The sequence below is a fragment of the Wolffia australiana genome, chromosome 12, assembly GCF_029677425.1.
Source record: "Wolffia australiana isolate 7733 chromosome 12, ASM2967742v1".
In the NCBI taxonomy this organism is placed as follows: domain Eukaryota; kingdom Viridiplantae; phylum Streptophyta; class Magnoliopsida; order Alismatales; family Araceae; genus Wolffia; species Wolffia australiana.
Window position 1 is genome coordinate 11,570,795 of NC_135846.1, and position 23,635 is coordinate 11,594,429.

At 42.8% G+C, this 23,635-nt stretch overlaps 2 protein-coding genes across 7 annotated transcripts; one reads left to right on the top strand and one right to left on the bottom strand.

The window, feature by feature from the left end:
• Positions 1–10,397: 10,397 nt before the first annotated feature.
• LOC144710725 (uncharacterized) lies at positions 10,398–19,049 on the top strand. 6 transcript variants are annotated; one of them, XM_078584562.1, is made up of 10 exons: positions 10,404–10,526; positions 10,593–10,649; positions 10,851–11,289; positions 11,836–11,935; positions 12,942–13,004; positions 13,113–13,245; positions 13,300–13,388; positions 14,260–14,321; positions 14,426–14,519; positions 18,910–19,049. In XM_078584562.1, the coding sequence occupies exons 3-10, from the start codon at positions 10,994–10,996 to the stop codon at positions 18,940–18,942; spliced, it is 870 nt and encodes a 289-aa protein (XP_078440688.1). In that variant the 5' UTR covers positions 10,404–10,526; positions 10,593–10,649; positions 10,851–10,993; the 3' UTR covers positions 18,943–19,049. The 6 variants fall into 6 exon arrangements, 5 of the variants coding, with proteins under 5 accessions (XP_078440687.1, XP_078440690.1, XP_078440689.1 ...); XR_013583392.1 differs by having other exon boundaries at positions 10,398–10,649; positions 14,260–14,329; XM_078584561.1 differs by having other exon boundaries at positions 10,400–10,649.
• Positions 19,050–19,428: 379 nt separating this feature from the next.
• Positions 19,429–23,115, bottom strand: LOC144710723 (O-fucosyltransferase 36-like). Its single transcript, XM_078584559.1, has 3 exons — positions 21,839–23,115; positions 20,485–20,734; positions 19,429–19,760 (listed from the first exon to the last, which is right to left on the bottom strand). The coding sequence occupies exons 1-3, from the start codon at positions 22,984–22,986 to the stop codon at positions 19,584–19,586; spliced, it is 1,575 nt and encodes a 524-aa protein (XP_078440685.1). The 5' UTR covers positions 22,987–23,115; the 3' UTR covers positions 19,429–19,583.
• Positions 23,116–23,635: the final 520 nt, after the last annotated feature.

Consider the following 23,635-nt stretch of genomic DNA (forward strand, 5'->3'; position numbering starts at 1 on the left):
AAAGGCAATGGAGGCTTTACCGATTGAGAACACCTTTGAGGCATCACCGATTGAGATCACCTCAAGCGTTAGAGGCTTCGCCGATTAAGAACACCTCGTTAACTCGTGGTTAAGCAAAACCCTTATTTTTACAAGGGCAAGTTTCGAGCTTTTACTTTTTTTGTTAAAAACTTTGTATGGTTTCTGTTATATAGAAACTTGCCCTTGTAAAAATAAGGATTTTGCTTAACCATGAGTAAACGAGGTGTTCTCAATCGGTGAAGCCTCTAAAGCTTGAGGTGATCTCAATCGGTGATGCCTCTAGGTGTTCTCAATCGGCAAAGCCTCTAAGGTGTTCTCAATTGGCGAAGCCTCCTTGGACTAAGCTGAGGAGTTCTCAATCGGCGAAGCCTCCTTGAACTTAGCTGAGGATTTTTCAATCGGTGAAGCCTCCAAGTACTGAGCTTAGGATTTCTCAATCGACAAAGCCTCACAGCCAATCCTTGCTCTCTCATTTATACTTTAAACTTTTCTAATATAATATATTTAAAATTATTACTAGTAACTCTAATTCCTATACACCATTTTAGAATAATGTCTAATTTCTTACGAAATTCTCAATAAAATGGCTGATTTTAGACAGTCATTATCACTATGTCTAAAATCATGGTTCTAAGGGTTGTTTTGTTCTTACAGAACTGTTCTTACCTACCTATGATTCGAGGGGGTACTAGGGTTGAGAATACACTTATTTTCTGTTCTCATAAATTTTACCCCTATAATTGAATTATAATAAGTGTATTTTCTGCAAGAAATCAAGGTCACTTTCCTTGATCCATCCTGAAGGAACCCTATATCGCCCATCATCGTACCCAGCTATCGGCTCAGCCCTATCTATTCTTCTCTTTTTTTTACCCCTACAATTTTAGCGGGAGTGGAGTCATGAATAAAGAAGATGAAAATGAATGTTACGAAGTCAATAAAGAGGAAGAAGAATCAGGCGTGGAGTGAAGAAGTTATCTTCAAGATAAGTTCTGCAAGAAATGAAAAGTTCTGATTTCTCAGAATTTGTTTCTTTTAGTTCTTTTAAGGGTGAGGAACAGTAAGTAACTCAGTGCTTAGTTCTGAAAGAAATGAAAGCAGAATTCTTCTGATTAAAATTAGAACCTCCCCCCTACATGTTCAATCTTTTTTTAGCAATTTCCTCAGAGATCTTTATCATTAACGCAACCTTCATTTTCCTCATTCATGGAGTTGTATTTAGTACCTCTAAGAAAGATGATTATCCACCGTTAGTCAGTAATGTGGGTTGGCTTGGATTACTTAGTGTTGCACGCCTAGGAGGGCAGCCCTTTGGGATACGAAAGAGCTTTAATCACCCAGCTCCCTAACCTAATGCGGTCGGACCGCGGGGAATCGTAGCATGGGGGACGTCCTAATCCTTTTTGCCGCCGCAAGGCTGGCTAATCGTACACAGCAAGAGCAAGGGAAATCCCCTGGTTTTGGAAGGCGCATGAGTCCGAACGCTATGTTGAATGTGCGACTCATACTACACTACGTAGGTACCTATGCATGTGAGGCATCGGTCGGTCCTAGAAACGGCGGCTGTGGCGCGAGGCACGATTTTAAGAGCAGACATGCTGCAACCTAGGGATCACCAGGCAGCTCTTTCGCTCCATAGGGATATCGGGGGGGCATAGCACCATTCTTCTTGGAGGAGGGTTGGATTGCTCGGGTGACAGATCCTGTCATAATGTACTCCTACCTGTTGCACCCGCAACCGAAGTGAAGTCGAGCATAGATACGACGATCTTCATGCGATGCGTGAAGGTTATGAAATAATGAAGGAAAAGGGCGGTAGATGATAATGATAAAGAGCTAGCGTTTGGACAGGCGGTCGGAATGGATAAGCGAAAGGTGCCATGGTACATACTAAAACAACTAAACTCGAGGTGCGGAAGCGGTGAATATATGAGGATTCACACAAGCGTGAAGATTAAGATGAAGTCGAGCAAGCTCGAGCACAGAATAGGCAATTGAGAGATAGAGCTAGTGGGGAATCAATGCTCCGGACCGAAGATTCCTCCGACACCTGGCTTTCTCTGACGCATATTAGCTTAGCTGCGCTCTATAGGTTTTGAAAGAATTGTTTCTGATTAAAATAAGAACTGTTCTGATAAATTAGAACCTACGACACTCCAACTCCAAGCTACACATGTTGAGCAAGATGCATTGCGATTTCCTCTCCTGTGGAGGCCCTCTGCCTCACACCCGAAACGGGAAGAGAAATACTTTCTTTGTTCGAGGGTTTCATAAAGAAAGCCAAGCCCCAAGACAAGGTGCAACAGAGCGAGCGACTCCAAGCGCTTAGGAGCAGAAGTGAGTTTACGAGTGGGAGCAGAAGACGAGCAAAAGGCGCGAGTGAGCGGGCGCGTTAGCAAAAGCGAGTTTATGAGGGGGCGCAAGGAGCAGAAGCGTAGAGAAGATGAAACAACGATGAAAGGTTATGACGTAATAATGGCTGGATCCGAGCTGGGATAGTGGCGCACATTCCTAACCAGTACCGAAAAGTTTCGCTTATGCTTGAGGGAGCATCCCCACTTAGTGATCGGTCCGCTGGTTCACGCAAATCAGAAGACGTTATCACGGACGAGCCACATGCAAGGAAACTTGCACGTGTGGTTCTGGTCATTTAGAACCTTGCTTCTGCTCGGCGCTGGCGCATCTCTCCTAACTATTGCCCATTTATTCTGGAAAAAAAATTTTAGGAGGGACCATTCTACATATGTCTGCCAAATCCTTCCATTATTAAGTACGGCTGGTACCATTCGATGTGTTTTGATTCTTTTGAACAAGAGAGGTTTGATGCTTCTGAATTCATTGTAGTAATTCCACTTCCTACTCGCAGGATGCTCTTTATGATCCCGACTCATGATTCAATTGCCATGTATTTAGCTATTGAGCTTCAAAGTTTATGTTTTTACGTGATCGCTGCATTAAAAAGAAAGTCTTGATGTAACATGACGGTCACAATTGGCATTGTTTTACATCCATAGGATAAACACTAAATGCAATGTTAAGGACGTGGAATAATATGTATATGATTTGAGAAAATAATAATGAGAAGCACGGCAATCGTCAGATGACCCGAGACGTAATTCAATTGGAAAACACAAACGGATTTTGACGTGGTCAACCTCCCAATGACCCACGAGATTGAATCGAAGAGACTACGTAATGAGGAACGTTCTCCGTCCAAGAGTGTCAACACTATCAAAAGTGAACGACCAGATCCAATACCGACAAAGAAACCTTTCTATCATGAGCGGGTGGCTAATCCTATATTTACGTTTAAATTCTCTCGTGGCAGCGTAGAAGTCAGAAATCAGCACTATAAAAAGTAATTAAAACTGACATTAAATGGGAAGAGAATTAAGAATTAGGACCTGGATCGAAAGCAGTCACGGATCAGACCAATGTATCCGTCCGACATACCCAAACGCCAATTTTGATGAAGAGGAATTCCACGGCAATGTAGAGTAATGGGCACTGGTTGTGATATACTTGAATCACAGCAGATTGAGGCTCATAAGTAGCAGAAGAATGCATGTGTTGTCCGTCAATTTGAGTACCCAAAAGATGGGTTGGACCTTTTGCCCGTTGTGCACTCACAATCGAGGAGGAGGATGACGATCTGTACTCCGTACGATAACAGAGACACATAATTTTCCTCAGTAAATTAACAAAGGACTATTCCACGGTGAGCGTCCCGCCAAGAATGATCGAAATGTCACCCTACAGAATGACTGTATTTCTTTTTATCAGGGTAGGCGAATCGGAATATACAGACGATTCAATCAATGGCAGTCCCGATATCGGTCAAAATACCAAACTTTGTGATGATTTAACAAACAGGTCGACAATCGTAGACCTGTTGCGGTGACTTGTGGATCATTCACTGATCGGAGGTTGTGGCATTGAGTGGAATCACGGGTGCATCTGACGCAGGATTTTTGACAATCACCAAGTTGGTTCATCGATTTTATTCACGAATCAGTTGCCTGGCACCGAGAGTCAATTTGAGAGTACGATAGTGTGTAAACCCATCGTGATCCCTGAAAGAGGCACGACAATCCACAACGAACATATATTTCTTGACCGTGAATGCAAAAAAAAATTTCTGAAGGGAGTCGATGTAGTTCAAATGGAAGGAAGATTGATCTTCGTTCGGTGAATTGATGAAGTGTCTGCCGAGACACTTCGTTGGAGTTGTTTAACCTCCGACGGTTGGGTTGTCTCGCTGCGGTAGAAATAGGGATGATTCGAAAAGGGCAGTAAATTACCCCTCTTCAGACGAGGAAACAATGATTTCGATTGGTAACACCCGAGTAGAAGATCTCTTTCTCGACCAGAAACAAAGGGGAGGCCGATTATACTCCAGAGACAGAAATGGACGAAAGTAAGAAGCAAGAAAAGTAACTTGAACTTCAATTCTCACTAAAGAAAAAAATAACTGCCAACTACAATTCAGATCTGGAAATTTTCACAATGACCAAGCCTGCTCTCCCACGTCCACCCCTCCCCTTTCTTATAGAGAGGGAGTGGCAGTTGTGGGTGTCCCAATTGGGCCCCCTTTTAAGGGGAAAGCCTATTGGACTTCCCATTAAAAAGGCTCTTTAGGGGGAGAAGAAGCCCAACATGAATTTCCTCCCCTTAAAGATGGCAATTAATCATAATTAAAAAAAAACGCACGCAAGAGGGACCTCCCGTTCATTCAAAATTTTACTCTGCGGCTTTTCTTCTCTCTTCCTAGCTTCTTCTCCTCTCCTCTTATTATCCCTTGTTCTCTTATCTCCTATTTCTTTTTCTTGCCCTCTTTGACTCTTCTGCCCTCTTCTCCACTCCTCATTTTTTTTTACTCTTCTTTTCCCTTTATCCTATTCCTTGTTCTCATCTTAACTTTTCTTCTTCACTGCTCATTCAGAATTTTACTCCGCTGCTTTTCTTCTCTCTTCCTAGCTTCTTCTCCTCTCTTATTATCTCTTGTTCTCTTCTCTCTATTTCTTTTTCTTGCCCTCTTCGACTCTTCTGCCTCTGCCCTCTTCTCCACTCCTCATTTTTTTTACTCTTCTCTTCCCTTCTTCCTATTCCTTCTTCTCATATTTTCTTAATTTTTCTTCTTCACTGCTCATTCAAAATTTTCCTTTGCTGCTTTTTCTCTCTCTTTCTTTTCTCCTCCTCCTCTCTTCTTTTTCCCTGCTTTCCTCTCCTGATGCTTCTATTTTCATCTCCCCTCCTCCACCTGATTCTTATTCTTTCATGTCCTATTTCTTTTCTTCTCCTTCTCTCTTCTTTCCCTTTGGTCTCCTATCTTCGTTCTTCTATCTTCTTCTCCTCTCCTCTTCTTGTCTGCTATTTTCTTCTATCCATTTTATTTTTCTTCTCCTCTTCTACTCTTCTTCCTTCCTCTCCACTCCTCATTTTTTTTAATCCTCTTCCCTTCTTCCTCTTTCTTCTCCTCCTCTCTTCTTTTTCCTTGCTCTCCTATCCTCATGCTTCTATCTTCTGCTCCTCTCCTTGGTTCTTATTCTCTTCTCTCCTATTTCTTTTTCTTCTCCTCTTTGACTCTTTTGCCCTCCTCTCCACTCCTCATTTTTTACTATTCTCCTCTTCGACTCTTCTTCCCTCTTCTCCACTTCTCGTTTTTTTACTATTCTCCTCTTCGACTCTTCTTCCCTCTTCTCCACTCATTTTTTTACTCTTCTTTTCCCTTCTTCCTCTTTCTTTCTCTCATCTCTTTTTAATTATTCTTCTAATAGTCTTTCCTTTTCCTTATTGTCTGATCTTATTTATTTTTCATATTGTTTGTGTATGAAGTTGCAAATTTCTATAATATCTCTAGAGTTTTAAGCATAGTGAATCAACATGCATTAATGTAATCTAGAAGAACCAATCGTTGATAACCGAATTATGCTTCTCAGAACCATGAACCCACCTAGAGGTAGTGCCCCCCCCCAAGATTGCTATGGGGCAACAACAGGGACGGCCAAGCCGACGAGGACCTATAAGAGGGCATACCCCTAATGAAACGAAGAATGTCATTGCAAATTTCATATTCTTGACGGATTCCCCATGGAGCATCGTTCATAATATAGCATTCAATGAGTTCTGGCCCTACGCTACATAGTTGGATTTGGAACCCCACGTGCAAAGGTCATGAAGTAGTGGATGATCCAAATGCATGGCTGCATGAAGGAAGAGGTGAAGAAGCTATGGGAGAATGTGGACCGAGTGTCCCTCACTTAAGACTTGTGGACTACGGAGAACGGTACTGGTCTTTTAGGCATCACCGTGCATTGGGTGGACGAGAAATGGGTGTACCGAGAGCAAGTACTAGCCATATGAGAGATCATTAGCAAGCATGATGGGGACACCGTGGCGTCCATCACTCTCAAGGTCTTGGAAGAATTTTGCTTGCGACCAAACATCATCATTCAGCATCGAACTTATCTTTGTAATTGAACATGTGATTTTATATGTGATATTTGTTTATGCAGGTTTACGTTGTGACTACTGACAATGCCTCTGGATATAAGAGGATGTTGTTTGTGATTGCGAAGAAGATAAAGACCGTCAACCCAACGTTTATCGCCGGAAGACATGTCCCATGTGTTGCACACATATTGGACATTATTGTCCAAGCGGCAATTTAAAGCTTCGGCATTCCTTTGGCCCAAGTAGTAGAGCCCGATGAAGGCGATGTAAGCAGGACAATAGAATAGTATGGTAGCGACAATGACAACGTGCATGGAGATATATACTTAGTGTCTAAAGATAATGATAGAGCATGTCATATACTATATTTGGTGATGTAGTAGCAAAGGTGTGGACGCTAGTGTGCAGTATTCGGAGCTCTGCTCAAAGGAGAGAGGAGTATGCGAAGGCATGAGAAGACGACCCCGAAGTTAGAAATTCTAACATGGTCGTGTTGGACTATCCGGCTCGCTGGAACAACACTTATGCTATGTTATCCGCTGCCGTGAAGAAACGTGATGTGATTGATGAAGTATCGAAGAAATTTGGCAAAAAGGGGAAGTTGACAAAGATGTCGAAGGACGAGTGGGAGTTGGTGAAAGAGTTCTGTTGCATCTTTTGGTGGTTTTCTATATCCACCGATCATGTTTTCCGGATAGAGACGCCAGTCATATGTGATGTGTTATTTCTCATCGACAGTTTCATGTGCCGCATGGAGGAGGAGATCATCCAGAATGTTGAAGAGGGAACTTTATTCACCTGTGTACGATGGTTGCATGAAGGAGATCGTTGTAACATGGCGCAAGCGTGCAAGGCGATGCAACACAAGCTAGTGCAGTATGCAGAACTCCTGTGGGAGAATGATGAAATCACTTGCATGATATTAATGGACCCATTCCACAAAGGGTCCATGCTACGTGAGGGCGTCAGACGTCAGAGAGGCAACCATTGCATATGTACGATCCATGCTACCATGTGACTCGCTGATATGTGCAGCAACTGAGCACACTGAAACTGATCACCCAAAAGTCCAACCTGCACATGTGCCAGCGAGGTCGGCATTAGACGAGTACAACCAATATCTGACAGAGGTCGTGCCTAATGAGGGAGTGTTCACCCCACTATCTTGGTAGGCCAACACAGGGGCAAAATGTTTCCCCTTACTTGCCTCCATTACAAGAGAGCTATTGTCTGTATGTGCAACAAGCGCTCCTACTAAAGACATGTTCCGTACGGGAAACGTTATTGTCACGTATAAGAGAGCACGTTTGTCACTGATAAGCATTGAAACACTAATCACTGTGAAGTGTTCGCTGCGTGTGGACAACAAACAATGGTACAATGATGTGGAGCTGGGTTCAAATGGTGAGGATGACCAGGATGGGGTAGTTGCATCTGCTCGAGGTACACATGCCTTGCATTGACAGTCGTATAGTGCATATTTTACATAACCATCGTGTTTTATTTGTTCTCTTTTACTATGCAGGTTATGACCAAGTACATACCGTTGATGGAGCCATGAGAAAATTCTTAGAAGAAGGGCGTATTTTAATGGTCAAATATTACAAAAGTGGCCTATTTTGTTGCACAAATTGTGTTAAAAAAATTTCAAGATTTCCCTAAAATTTAATTGATTTTTTCAAGATTAAAAATTTTCAATTACCGAATGTAGAACATGCACAAATATTAATATAAATATTTTAAACATGCGCTTAATTTTCTAATATGATGTGCAAAGTGATATTAGCTATATTGTGTGTATGTATGTATTTAAATCATGTATAAGATCAATATAGTGTGGGCATTAATTACAGAATTTTCAACATTTCCCTAAAAAATTCTTAATTTTTGGGGGATTTATTCATGGATAAAGAGACATCTTCACTACATACATGATATAACTTTAATAAAATATTTTACATGATATAACTTTATTAAAATAAGCTATTAGTTTAACTTCTAATTTCGAGGAAAATATTTTAATTATCCCTTAGAAATAGGTCCCTAAAAAAATTATATGTTACACGTTGCAGGAGTATGAATCCAAATAAATTATTTTTAGGGGCTTAAATAAATAATTTTTATTTTCGTACAGTTTTCCTACTAAAATTTGGAGAATATTGAGTCGGAGAGGCATTTCTCTTATAATGTCATTGGCAGCATCCGTTTGCGCGCGAAATGTAATAGAGGGGTTTATATGAAAATCGGGTGGACAACATTCATACTTTACAAAATGTTAGAATTCTTCCATACGGGATTACAGCGGTTTGGGAAAAAATAACCGGATATTAGATATCGATCTCCGGATATTGGTTTCACTATCAGGATATCGATAACTGATATCCGGTATCCGAGATCCGTCGCGTCATTAGCCAACAATATCTGTCTACATCCAAAAGACGGATATTGTCCGATATCCGATATCAGGCACTGTCCCCGGTTTTTTCGCAGATATCGGATATCGGTTGTCCGATGTCGGACATATATCATTTAGACAATCACAAGTTGTCAGCATTCATCGTCCCAATTGTCCACATTAGCCTTACCCTCATCGTCATTTGCATCGTGGACAATCTTCATCCCAGCCTCTGTCGGTTCCCATCAACATTGTGTAGAGTTCTCGTCCCCTTCGTCACTATTGTTGTCAACGATCGTCGTCCCCACCTTCTCCATCTACGAAGACACTACATTTTTATTTTAATTTATTATATACTCTTTCACATTTCCGTCCTTCACATCAACAGTCATCTGTCATTTATGACGGATGACTGAAGACAATTTGTTCAATCATCCCTCCACTCCATAATTGGACAGATGACATATTTGAACAGAACAAAGGTGGGTTGTCATCAGTCCAACAAGACTAATTCGGAGGGATGGATGGAGAAAGCAACTCGTCCTTTCACTCTCCAGCAGGGATATCAACCAATCAAAGTGGGACAGAGATAGAGAGAGAGAGAGAGTGGTGACAGCGAAATCATATTTTGGAGAGAGAGATGGATAAATCTGAAGAGATGGATGGAGAGAGCAGCTAGTCCTTTCTCTCTCTATCTGCTGTATCAACCAGTCACAAAGGGACAAATAGAGAGAGAACGTGTGAGAGCACATGGATACATGCACATTATATTAAGGGCAGAAAGACGGATAGAGAGAGCAGTCTTCCTTTCTCTCTCTATCAGTTCTCTCAACCAGTCACAGAGGTACATAAGAGAGAGAGAGGGAGAGAGGAGAGAGACAGAGAGGGAGAGAGAAGGAGAGAGACAGAGGGAGAGATAAGGAGAGACACAGAGAGGGAGAGAGGAGAGAGAGAGGAAGAGAGAGAGTGGGAGAGAGAAGGAGAGAGGGAGAGAGTGGGAGAGAGAAGGAGAGAGAGTGGGAGAGAGAAGGAGAGAGAAGGAGAGAGAGTGGGAGAGAGAAGGAGAGAGAGTGGGAGAGAGAAGGAGAGAGAGGGAGAGAGAGGGAGAGAGAGGGAGAGAGATGGAGAGAGAGGAAGAGAGAGAGAGGGAGAGAGAGAGAGAGAAAGAGCATGGATATGTGAGCGATATATTTTGGAGAGATGGATAGGGATAGCATCCCGTCCTTTCTCTCTCTACTAGCTCTATCAACCACTCACAGAGCGACAGCGAGAGGGAGAGAGATAGAGAGAGAGCGCGAATACCCAAAAGTCAACGGGTTCGCCATCCGTACCGAAAGAGACGCGCACGCGTGAAACGTGGGCCTGTACGTAAGATGACGTCATCCCTGAGATCTTTCGATAAAGGCTCGCTTCGTCCCGACTCGTCGCGAGTATTTTAGAATAAAAGGTGGGGCCAGGTGGTGAGCTCACCGCTTGACCCATCACTTCAGCCGTCATCTGCACAGCGCTGGCAGGCGGCGGGCGGTGAGCGGACCTGGGGAAGCACCGGATCCAGCTTCTTCTTCTTTCCCCTGCCAAATAATGGCGAAATTGATTTAATTTGGGGATCTCTCGCTCTGAGAAGCGGCGGGGCGGCGGCGGAAGGAGAAGAACGGCGGTAGGTGACGGTGAAATTTACGGCCGAGGTATTGATTTTGGTGAGTAAGATTTGTATTTCGATAAGGTTTTGGCGAAGAAAGAGGAGGAAAATCGAATCCCTAACCAGTCGACGGAATCCGAGGTCCGCGTTCTTCCTAGTCGATTTTGCCTTGGTTGCTTCGATTTCTGTGAATTTTAGAAATTGCTGAGCATAGTGGAAGCTAGGGAGGTTCCTAGTTGCTTTGGATCGTTCGTCTGGCTTCTTTTTTATTTAGGATTATAGCTGCAATCTCATGGAGTTTATCCATATTTTTGTTGAAATCTGGACGGGATTCGATTTCAGGAGGGAAAGCAGAATCGAAGACGAGAGGAGTCCAGGAAACGGAATTTTAAAACTCGGTTTGGTTTCTTTTCTGATGGAATACGCCGAGTTCTGGTAATCGCGGGAAGGAAATGCGTTTCTAGGGCGGAGTTGGTTGAGCCGAGATGGCTGCAGAGTCGAACATGGATCTTCAGCAGGGAGTTTCACCTTCTTTCTTCCACAATCGTCGCATGGTTTCCTTTCAGTCCGGAGCTGTGAATAGCTCCAATATGGTCGAATGTACTGATCCTAATACCTGGAATGTTTGTTCTGGCGGGGAAAATATTTCTCTATCGATGCCACACGAGAGAATCTCTAGGGTTCTTCATCCTGATCCGGCTTTGGACCTTAGGCATGATGCCGGATTGGCACTGTCTTGGTCACTCGAAGAGCAGCTCTTGTTGGAGGAAGGCCTCGCCAGGTGAATGTTCTGCCTTCTGTTTTATTCCTTAATTCGTGTTTTGATTGAGTGATCTCTCACTAACAAGAATTTATTCTAACATTTCCTAATCAAGTTCGTTCTGCCAACGTTTCTAGTGTTTTTAATCGAGGAAACTGAATGACGATCCGGATGATCGAAAAAAAAGGTTTTTGGCGATCCGGGTTGGAAAAAGAAATTAGAAACACGAGGTAAGATGAGGTTGTTTAATCTGGGAAGAGAAAACATAACATGATATTGGTAGAAACGAGATGAAATTTCAACGATCTGAGAGGAAAAAAAGGTGAGATTCTTCCAGTTTATGTAAGGTAAAAGATGGGATTGTAACGAGCCAAGAAGAGAAAAGATGAGATTTTTAGACCTCGGAAAATAAATGATGACTGTGGGACATAGCTTCCATAGTTCTCAAACAAGGCGATACGATGTAGGATAACGACCTGACAGCTAAAGAAATTGAATGATATTGTGGTTTTTATTCTCTCTGCCTTCAATTTTCCCAAAATATTCTTATTGAATGGCAAGCTTCAGGTTCTCCAACGAGCCCAGTATCACCAAGTATGTCAAGATAGCGGCCACCCTGCAGAAGAAAACTGTGCGAGATGTGGCGTTCAGATGCAAATGGATGACAGTAAGTTCTTCCCTTTCTTGATTTGTCTCCTGCGAGTGGTAGTCAGTCTCACCTGGCTATCATTTTTTCTTTTTATCCGGTTTTGAACCACAAATGTACCATCTCATTGTTTGTTCTTGGCACAGTTCTTCAAATGTATTATCTCATAGTTCGTTCTTTGCCCCTACCGTTTGGACCTTCTGTATCTTTTGGTTTCTTTGTCTCAGTTCCAGTCATGGATTTAGAATTCTTTGGTTAAGCTAAAAAAATGTCAGGGTTTGCTTTCTGCAATTCTGTAAATATTTCGAAGATATTTTTTTTGCTGATGAAAGAATGGCAATGGTAATAGTGTTACTGAAATACCCTAAATGAGAATGTTAATTCCTTTTATCATTTCTAAGCGATGTGCTTATTTTGTTACTTTGATGCCCCATTCTCTAATCTGAGAAATGCCTCACTTTCTCCGTTTCCATTTCATTTATAGTACCTGCGATTCTAGTCGATTGATTAATTAACACACTTGCACCATGTTGACAAGAGACACGGACCTGGGACAGATTTCTAAGGCCCCCAGTTTGCAAGATCCCTACATGAACCTTTCCTTTGAGCTAATGTATGGACATGTAGGATTTAGTAGAGATTCATAAAATGTGAATAAAATGATTTGTCTGCAAATTTCCTGAATCAAAAAATACTAACATATAATAAGATTTAGAGGAAACTTGATTGGCGAAATTAGACTCGCTAAAAATTTTTCAAATATACTTGTCTTAGTTATTTTAAGAATAAAATTGATATAAAAAATTGATTTCGTGACATGAATAAATTCTTAAGTAATTTAAAAATATCTTAGAATTTATGAATTACTTCAGGCTCAAAGACATGAAATGAATTACCGCGAGATCTGAGGACCTGACTTTACTGGGAACTTCCCAGTTTTAAGTAATTAAATCGAGCTCCCATTGCCTGTTGGATTTTCTGTCAGTGGAAAAATAATGACCTTACGTTTATCATTTTATCTCCACAGAAGGAGAGCAGAAGGCGAAAGAAGCAAGACTACAGCGGCGGCAAGATAATGAAAGATCATAAGGTGTAGATGATGCAAAATATTCATAGGATGGCAGTGGACGAGTCAGCCGATTATTCTTCATATTATTGACATTTATATATTGTTAATTTTTTTTTTCTTTACCAACAGGTGAAAGAGGTTGATTTCTCCTTTGGAGCGCGCTTGGCAACTTTTAATGGGCCATTGGATGTGCCGCCTCGGCCTTTCATGGCGAATCATCAAGACTGTTCCGCCAATGGTGCATCATCCGATGGTTCAGGTGGTGCTTTGTTGATTAAGATCATGATGCAGATGAGTGACGCCTACTTTTACGCAGAATCCTGTATTACCAGTTCCATGCGGCAGCTCCTGGACGAAAATGCACAGGTCTTATGCCAGATCAAGGATAACCTTGACTCATTGAAGGTCAATTCCTTTCTTTCTCTCTCTCTCTCTCTCTGTGCCTCTCTCTGTCGCTCTTTTGATGTCTGATACGCCGAAGCAGTATCTATAACTTTGTAGTGATCTTTCTTGAAAAATAATATTGAATTAGGTTCAACTACTTCCATTCAACTGGCATTTCTGAATGTATCTTGTACAGAACAATAGGGTAGACCAGATTCAAAAGACAAACTGAGGATCTATGCTCTGTAGCCCTCCCTTCTGGCCGCAGCCTCTCCCTCCCGACTAATCTGTTGAAAAATGATTCCATCCTCCCCTCTTTCCCTCCGGCGTTTTATTTATAGTTCCACTTGTGCAAGCGTCTAACTCGTGCGCCTTTCTCTTGCATCTCCTGCAATACATTCTTGAAAATAATGTATTATTATTGTCATGTGTGTCTCTGTTTGTCTGTCTCACTCTCTTCCCTTCTCTCTCTCTCTCTCTCTGTCTCCTTTCTCTTTGTCTGTCTCTGTCTCTCTTTTTCTGTGTTTCTGTCTCCTTTCTCTCTGTCTCTGTCTCTCTTTTTCTGTGTTTCTGTTTCTGTTCTCTCTCTCTCTCTATGTCTCTGTCTCTCTCTCTCTCTCTTTCGGTCTCTGTCTATGTCTCTCTTTCTCTCTCTTGACTGTCTGTTTTTTTCTCTCTCTCTGTCTCTTTCTCGCTGCATGTTTGTTTCCCGCACTAACTCTGTCTCCCTCACTCTCTGTCTCTCTCCATGTGTTTGACTCCATATATCTATCTGCATAATTTAATTTAATCTAGTCTTATCTAATGGATGCTAGTCTAGGCTAATCTCTTTCTCTATTCATATCGTGTAACTACCTGTATCTCTTGCTGACATGAATCTGCTGGTGTTCAGATGGATGATAACATCCGCCTCCTCTTCCACGCTAAGAACAACCTGGCCAGCATCCTTGATAGGTACCCCGGTAACCTTATTGCCTTTTTTCCTATGAGAATTTTAACAGTTTAATCTGACAAATTTTTGGTTTTTTTCGTGACAATATTTCCGCTCTTTGTTTCAGGATGAGTAAGGTTGCGAGGTTGGCCCAGATGGCCCCCTTACCCATAGCATTGGATGAGAACCTTTTCACCAAGTTTTTATTCCTTTCACCTCAGGTTAAAAGCTCCCATCCCTTTTGGCTAGGAATTTTATTTATGTTTTCATAATTTTTGGTCCAACTTGAGTGTTTTATCATGATTGCAAAATATATTTCAGGTTTTCGAGAATTTTAATGAATGCTTGCTTGGTATAAATAAGATTATTATTCCCGTTTTGGCTCAGAACTCGATTTAATTAGCACGCGTGTCTCACATTCTGGTAACTTAGAACATTATTCAGTGGGAAAGGGATAGTACTGGTGTTAGGGAGTAAGAACATTCTGGTAACTAAGAACATTATTCAGTGGGAAAGGGATAGTACTGGTGTTAGGGAGTAAGAAATTCTGGTAACTAAGAACATTATTCAGTGGGAAAGGGATAGTACTGGTGTTAGGGAGTATGCCATCTGTTGGTCGTTTCTCCTGGATTCACTTAATGAAACAAAAATCTGATGTCTTCACACTATCATCTTGGGGAGAAGTGAGATGTGTTACATCATCTGGCGGAACATTCTAAGAGTCCATTGGATTTGAGGTATCAACTGGTTTTAACCATAGTGGGTTGAGCAATAGGCTGAGCTAGAACATGTCTTGATGAATGTTGAGGATATGGTGTTCGTCAACTTGACATGCTCCGCCAGAAGTTTTACTTGCCCTACCCACCTCTAAGGTTGCCTCTTTGGCAGGGTCTCGAGTTGGGGTCTCTAGAGAAAGAGATGAAGTAGTTGAGATTGGTGAAGTTTGTAAGAACAACAGAGAAGGCATTGGGTACTGAGATGTTGATTCAGTGTGTGAGGATGGATATGGATAATAGAATATCCTTTCCTTAGAATGTAATAATTATTGCCTTTTTGAGTGTTAGAATACCTCACAAAGAACAGTTGACAGCTCTGGGAGCTAATTTGCTCGTTTAGTGAGGATGTAAGTGCACTTAACATTCACATCCAAAAGTATGAAGTTCGAAGTCAGCATGGGCCTTGAGATTAGGGTAGGTGCCTGTAACCATATCTAAGGGGGTTTTGCCATGATGCGAGGGCATGGGAAGCCTATTGACGAGGTAAGGGGATAGCATAGCTGCTTCCCCAAGGAGTTGGGGGTGTTAAACTGGATGATTAACTCACTGCTCTTTCCTAGAACATGTCCCACTTTTCGCTTGGCCACACCAATCTGTTGAGGTGTAAGAGCAAGAAGCATCGTGTACTATGCGTTGCTCCGTATAGAAAGATGTGAGATCAAAACTCATTAAGTCCATGCTTGCGGAAACGTTTAACAATCTACAGTACTGTTGTTGGATCATAGCCATAAATTCTTTGCTTCATCAAGTGAATCCATTGACATCATTTGCAAGTATTAAGAACCAGTGAAACCATGCAAGTCACTAAACAGGCTGGTCCCCACATATCAGTGGAGCAGTTGGGAAACACTGGTGGCCGTGGAATCATATAAAGGATAAGTACTGCATTTTAGCCAAGGGACAGACTTGGCAAACAAACCTTTCCATACATACGCCCTTTCAAACATCAGGGTATAAAGTTTTCTATATATGAAAGGAGGGATGTTCCAGCTGTCGATGGGAAGCCAGACTTGGTCTTCCTTGTCCGATAAAGTCCTGGGCATCAGAACCTCCCCTGCTGTCAATGCCATGCAGGATGTGCCGTTGTCAGAAGAATACAATTACTACCGGCCATCTCTATCCTTTATAGGCCATGCTTCAGACCCATGACCTTGTCACAAATAAATGCATTAACCCTTCAAAAGATTAGCTTATGCAAGGAGAGTTGAACTAACGTTGAACAGAGATCAGACAAACACATAGGTGAGGATCATGTATGACATGAGTAAGGATTCCAACTGGTTCAATGTTGATACCACCAATGCTCACAAATATAAGTATACTACCATCAGCATTTTGAATTTTCTTAGTGCAATGGCTTATTTATATTCTTTGAATACTGATTTCTATGGACTCATATGACCAGTGGCACCATAATCTTGAACCATAATGGAAATTTGTTTGACAATATGCTTACAATTGGAAAACACTGGGAGATGCCTGAGTGATGAAGAGATGTGGGTCCAACACTTTCACCGGCATTTAGCTGGCTTCGAAGGCGGGACAGGTCTTCCTTCTTTCTGTTCATCTAATTTCTTGGCACAGTATGCTGCTCAACCTCTAGCCTGTCAGTTAGTATCACATTATTGGTTTTTCTAATAAGCTTAGCTCCCAGGCAGGTCGTCCGTGAATTCTCTAGCATGTTTTGTTAGTATGCTGGCATTGGCGACAATGACTGCACCATAATTGATCTTTATCATCTCCCTGTGGCTCCTTTGGTCGATTCTTCTTTTTCCCGGGCTGCCCCGCGTTAAGAGGTCAATAAAAATAGATTTCTGTCCATAATGCGCAGATCATATGCAGTGAATTTCTCCTGGAGTGGTTCATGGATCAATCTGCAAGATCAGTAATCTGCTCTTCATCCTCCTGCATGGAATATCTTTCCTGAATGAGATCCCATATCACGTTGATGTGATCATAGTTGGTACATCATTTACGCATGTCGGGTAGCATAGAACCTAACACCCAGGTGTAGAGAAAATCCTCTACACGACTCCATTTGGTATATTTTGAATCATTGTGCTTAGGCAGATCATCTGTCAAGTAGTATAGTAGACCCTGAGGACAAGGTATGCGCCGATCGACAAAGATTATGGCCAGTGAACAAATTCCGTGGAGTGATTTCAGGCAAGTGCGTTTATCACTTTTCCCCATAGTCATGAGGGTAGTTCCTGCATCAGGCCGTTTCCTCTTTGGCCATCAATGGAGTATAATAATTATGGGAAAACGTGCTTCGAAGACAGACTACAGAACCCCGCAAATAAAGGTTGTTGTTCAAGTGAGAAAACAACTGAATCAAGAAGGAACGATCACACCTTCGGAGGGAGTCACAGAAGTAGCAGGACAGCATTGAAGAGTTAGACTAGTTGTAGTCACAGAGGTAGCAGAACTATTGACACCCAGTTAAACAGGAAATCAATTGACGGACTGCAGGAGTTGCCAAAGATGCAGGGCAGGAGACGCCAGCAATCGAGTAATGTAGGCCGGGATAACACCGGCGAGCTGTAGCGCCACCAATCAGATGCAGGCCAGACGGAGAAAAACTGGTTAGGCAATGTGTCATCCACTGATCAGATCCGCTGTCTGATACCATGTCAGCCGAGCTGCGGACCCCACGGGGGAGAGAAGGCTGAATACAAAGCGAAAACCAACGAGTTTTTCTGTTAAGTAATAGTAGAGGTGGGGACTGGGCTGTGCATCAGTCACAGCCCCATATGAGTTATAACGGTAGTATAATCGTCAGATTATGATAAGAACCTCAGTCTAGGTTTTTATCAGAAGGAGGGTAGAGGGCGAGGCGAGGTAGACATTCCCGGGGTAGGAGAGTCGAAACGGGAATGATAGGAGGGGTCGAACAGATGGGGCAGGGATTGACGAGAGACGAGCCACCTGATGACGCGGCGAAGGGTTGATGATCGCGGGGATGGGGATCATCAGAGACTAGAAGAGAACCGAACGGTAAGGGTAGGGATCGGATTGGAGGGGAGCCGGCTGAAGATCCGGTGAGATGATCACAGGGATAGGGGATCGCTGGACAAGAACGGGACTGAGACAGGGAGGATCGAGGTAGTGAGCCAAGAGGCCGATCTTACCTTCTCAAGGGAGGGCTACACATATTTATAAGAAAAGGAAGCAATCTACCCTAAACATGAAATGACTAAAATGCCCCTAGTGGGCTAAAATTCTTAAGATACCCTTTGAGGGTAGAGGATCGTATCAGATAGCCTCAAACTGTGTAGCTCGTGTGTCTCACGTGCTACACCATAACGCCATTACAGGCAAAAAAACTTAGTTTTTACCTTTTGCCTTAGAACTGGGTGTAAGTTTTGTTTTTGTGAATTTCCATTATTTCCATTATTTTTTGGTTTCATGAGTCAAGAAAATAATGTGTTTAAGTTTACAAACGATTCCGGTTTCTGAGCATATTCACGAATGTGTTTTTGATATAAATAAAACGTATTATTTCCCTGTTGGCTGAGAAAAGGGTTTTACTTTTCTCGTGATTTACCATGATTTTGGTTCTGATAAGTTTATTTTGGTTTCATTGACGTAAAAGATCAAAATCCAGGTTTCAGCGAACATTTATGAATATGTATAAATGAGAACTTATTATTTTCCTTTTGTCTAGGAACTGAGTTTAAGTTTCTTTTTGTGATTTACTATTATCTTGGTCGAGAGAATGTTTTTTCGGTTTCGTTCATGAAAATAAAATGTCGGGCTTTTCATAGAATATTTATGGATGCGTGTTAGATGGAAATTATTTTTTAACATAATTTACTTTTGGTGTCTGATGAAGGTTTCATTGTTTGGCCTGCCGGAAAGATTCTGAAGGTCATGCCCCTTGTCATTGCATGCAATTCTTATGTAAATGGACAGGGAGAGGGTGTATCCGAAGATACACCGTTCAAAATCAATAATATCGGTTTTTCTCTTGTCCATTTCTATTGAATTAGTGATGTCACTACTGTATCTTGATGATTAATTATCATCAATTGGTGAGAGTCATTCGTCCTCCTGATCTAAATCTCAGAAAGAGAGATGATGATGTCATAGCCCACCGCAGCATGAAAATATCCATAAAACTGTCTTCGAAACTATAAATTGGATATCAGAGTGGGTTGCCTTTCTTTTTCATTTCTATTCAAGACAGGATGTAATGATTTTATTTTGATGTTTGTAAATAATCAAGAGGTCAGAGTCATTCATCAACCAGGTCTGAATCTAGAGAGAGACGGCAACATGAAACTATATCTTCGAAGATAATGATTGAGCTTCAAAATTGGTTATCTTTCTCTTTTTTACTATTTCTATAAACTTACTGATATCAAAATTGCATTCCGGTTTTTGGGCATCATACTAGGACAGAGAGTCATTCATTGCCTAGTTATGAATCTAGAGAGAGAAATGATGAAGATGATGATGATGATGATGATGATATGGACACACGCCACATGCCAATCATCCGAAAAACTACGCCTTGGAAGCTATGAAATTGGGTTGCTCTCCTTGGCAGAGATTCTCATCACAAACCGATGCATATCCCCAGTCCTTCCTCAGCCGGAATATATCGTCTGTAAATGTCGACCCAGAGGACCCAATGAACACTCTCGCCATGGCACAGATTGTCTTGTCCAGCATTGCTTCCACCTTAAAAAAAAACAATCTTTTAAGGTTCTTTATGTATTTTCAGTGACTGGAAATGATTAATGTCCGGAAGATATAATCATATGCATCTACATATTTTCTATGACTGGAAATGATTTATGTCTGGAAGATATAATGACATGCATTCATGATCTGCATCTACATTTCATTTATCCTCTTTTTATGCATTGAGTTGATTGAAATAATGCGTGTTAACATTTATCATATGCATATTTCTACTAATGCATACGGATGTTGCCCAGACACAGCGTCAAATGATGGATTACGTGTGATTTACTTTCAATATTAAATTTACAAACTCAAAATCATTCAGAGAACTCAAAAAAATTGCTTTAGATTTGTTGTTTTCAACTCTTAGCTCTACGGTTAGCATATTGTGTGAAGGAGAATAGGATTAGAGGACAGATGATGGCTCGTCATCCATTTATTCTCAATCCATCATCCGACACACTGATGCATGGATGACTGTACTAAATCATATCCTGCATTAGTCATCAGTCATCCCCGAAGACGATGGACGACAAATGATGGAGAATGACGGAGGAATGACATTTCAACTTTCATTACAGATGAACGAATGGTGACGATGATGAAATGATGGATGAATGGATGGCCGTTTGAGTCCCATCCCATCCATCCGTCCATTTCTAAAGGAGAATAATCCACCTGATCTTTTTCCGTTTAAATAATTGGAAATTTAAAATACCTGAGTGTCGTCTCCGAGATGGTTTCTGTAGAGCAAAGCGTCCCACTTCTCCACTGAGTTATGACCTGGCCTCTTGATCAATGGGATGGGTCGGCCATCCGAGTGAACCAGAGACTGGAGAAGATCCGTCTCACTGCCTGCTGCATCTGTAGAGAGATAGATCACTGGAGCGTTCGCCTTCTCCGCCACCCGAAGGATGCACTGAGCAGCTTGAGGCACCGGGAAGAAGCAGCTCTCCGCCTTGGCATTGCTGCATCATATAATCCAACACTCATCATCATCATCATCATCATCATCATCATCATCATCATTAGTACATACAATGGTTGGGTGGTTGCACCGTGCAGGTCAAAGTTTTGACTTGCCTTTCCCACATCCCACTAATCATTGGGCAGTCTCTATCGTTTATTAAATAAATGACTCATGTGGGTGATTGGTCAATAGGATCAGTCCGTACGTATAAGGTCACAAGTTTTTTTGGGCAGTAAATGTTGTGAATTTTTTGGTCATCTGCGGGCACGCCGACCAGTGTTTGCCAATCCCAAACCCCATGTCGACATCAGGGCAGATGCTGAATCGGATATCGGAATTAGGCTGTTTGATATCTGTCCCACATATTGTGCAGGGACACGGACGGGACGATTTTTTCATCCTGGGACGAAAAAATTGTTCCGTCGAAAGATATGGACGGATTTCGGGACGAAAATTCATGCCAGGAACCACCGGACGGGATGGTTTTTGTCCCATGGGACAAAAAAACCGTCCGTCTGGAGGTCTCGGACATTGGACAGACGAATCTGTACTGCTGAATTCACATCCTACGGTTAAGATGTAGCCACGTGGCCTCGCAATGACAGTTTGCATTAAAGTCCCTGTTTTTTTGACGTGCGTGCAAACAGATGCTGCTTAGAAATAATTGTACATATGGCCCTTTGCATTCTCTCTCCTCTGTAATTTCCTAAACAACTTAAAAAAATCTATATTAATATATTAATCTATTTTATAAAACAGGTTTTTTCGTCCGGGACTGGACGGGACGAAAATTCATCCTGCAAGGACTGGACAGGACGGTTTTCTTTCCGTCGGACGAAAATTTGTCCCGTCCTTCGTCTCTGCACTGAATCCAGACGTTGGACGGGACGAAATTTGTCCCGTCCCGTCCATCGGCCACGTCCGGGACGATCTGGAACTATAGTTCCACATCCAACATCTGGTATCTGAAACCACCCCGAGTTTTATCTGGAAATTGGATATCAGACTGAGATCGGATGGGCGAACACTATTTAAGAGGACGAAACTGATTCTTCGTCGTCCTCTGGCCCAAACCCAGATATTTATGGAGAAGATTACGTACCAGAACTGGAGAAAACCATGGCGTCTGAAGTGGAGAGCGACGTAGTTACTGCCCAAGAAGGTCTGCACAAATCGCTGGGCGGTGAGGAGGATGAGCTTATTGGGCTCAATAACGGCCCGGCAATTATGGGCCAAAGGCCCACCGGGCTGCATCACCCACTCTTCCTCTACATCGGCGTAGAAGAGATCCCCCACGGCAAGAACTTCGTCGTCGCAGGCGAACTTCCCCCTGACTTCGTCCGCCGTTCTCCTCTTCTTCTCCCCCGGCCATGCCGCTTCGATCTTGCCCATGGCGATTCCCAAGTTCTTCAACCTCTTGATGTGCTCGTCGTCCAAGAAGCAAGGCGGGGACGCCGCGTAGCAGATCAATCTGTTGATCTGGATCTTGCTGTTCTTCTTCGATTCCGCGAATTGATCGAAGGGGACGACGACCTTGCCGCCGAAGCAACGGTTGATGTGCTCGACGTCGACGACGCGATCGTACTGGTAGTCCAATTTAGGGCTCGGCAGAATCAACGCCCGATCCAAGATCGCCGCGAAGAACATGTGTTTTTGTAGGCAGATCAGGTGGTTGGACATCTGTCCGGAAACGCAGATCGCGAGCAGGAACCTGTTCTTCTTCGGCCGCCACTCGATCGTCCTCCTCGACGACGCCGCCTCCGATCTCCTGCAGACGTCTTCGAAGCCGCCGTCGATCGGCGAGTAGGAATCGTTCCCGGAGAAGAAATCCAGATCGTGAGAGGAGAGGAGGCTCTTCTGGATCTGCTGGTTCAGCTTGATCTGTTCTTTCAGCGCGGATCGGAGTTCGTCCGCCGAAGTCTTGTTCCAGAGGCGGAGGAGGTTGATCTGCTGGTTTCTGAGCAAGCTGAGAGCGTGGAGCTCGTTCTCTCGCATTCTGTCGGCCTCGGAGAAGGAATTGGAGATGGAAGGGGATTTCTGGAAGGTTTTGAAGGAGAAGAAGAGGAGGAAGAGGAGGAGGAAGAAGGAGAAGAAGGCGAGAAGGTAAGGCCAGCGAGATCTGATGTCGAATCGGGCGCGGTGATCGTGATGATCAGAGATTTCGAAGGATCGGCGGTGCTTGCGCTCGTTCTGCGGCATGAGAGCTTCGCCATCGTCCTCGTCGGAGGAGGTCGCCGCCGCCCTCTCCATTGCCGCTCTCTCAAGGCTGGACTTTGCTGTGGCTGGGATGGAGCAGATCCAGGTACAAGACTGAACCGACGGTGATCATCCTGTCCGTCGGATGGAGATCGGACGGCTCCCAACGCCCTTCCCCTAGAGGCTTTAAAACCTGCTGGATTTTCTTTTATTTTTTGCGATGTCAGGTTTTTTTTTTGGGTTTATTGGCAATAAGCATGCTCATAAACCGATCCGGCCATTGCTGCTTTCTTAAGGCTGGGCTTTGCTGACCCTGTCCATCGGATGGAGATCTGACGGCTCCCAAGACCCATCCTCTGGAGGCTTTAAAACCTGCTAGATTTTATTTTATTTTTGAGATGTCAGGTTTTCTTTTTGGTTTATTGGCAATAAACATGGTGCCGGGTCGGAGGGAACAGAGAGTTGTGCTCATAGACTAAGGATCAGAAGTTTGTTGTTCGTCACTAAATGAACAACCAAAAGCACATTGCATTTTTAATGAACAAGATTTTCGGCGAATTTACCACAAATTCATCATTCACATCGGCTTGTAATTTCATGAAAATCAAAGGCGAGAAAGGAATAAACATCCTTAAAAATGGTGCTTTGAGTTTCTACTGAACCATCATCAACCTAGTTCACCCTCCCACTCCACCATAGGCAG

Bases quoted from the DNA above. Each gene is read 5' to 3' on its own strand.
- LOC144710725 (XM_078584561.1), top strand. From the start codon at position 10,994: ATGGCTGCAGAGTCGAACATGGATCTTCAGCAGGGAGTTTCACCTTCT. The intron at 13,389-14,259 runs GTCAATTCCTTT...GCTGGTGTTCAG, and splicing joins ATAACCTTGACTCATTGAAG to ATGGATGATAACATCCGCCT. The intron at 14,520-18,909 runs GTTAAAAGCTCC...TGTCTGATGAAG, and splicing joins TTTTATTCCTTTCACCTCAG to GTTTCATTGTTTGGCCTGCC.
- LOC144710723 (XM_078584559.1), bottom strand. From the start codon at position 22,986: ATGGAGAGGGCGGCGGCGACCTCCTCCGACGAGGACGATGGCGAAGCT. The intron at 20,735-21,838 runs GTACGTAATCTT...TATATGATGCAG, and splicing joins CATGGTTTTCTCCAGTTCTG to CAATGCCAAGGCGGAGAGCT. The intron at 19,761-20,484 runs GTATTTTAAATT...TTTTTTTTTAAG, and splicing joins ATCTCGGAGACGACACTCAG to GTGGAAGCAATGCTGGACAA.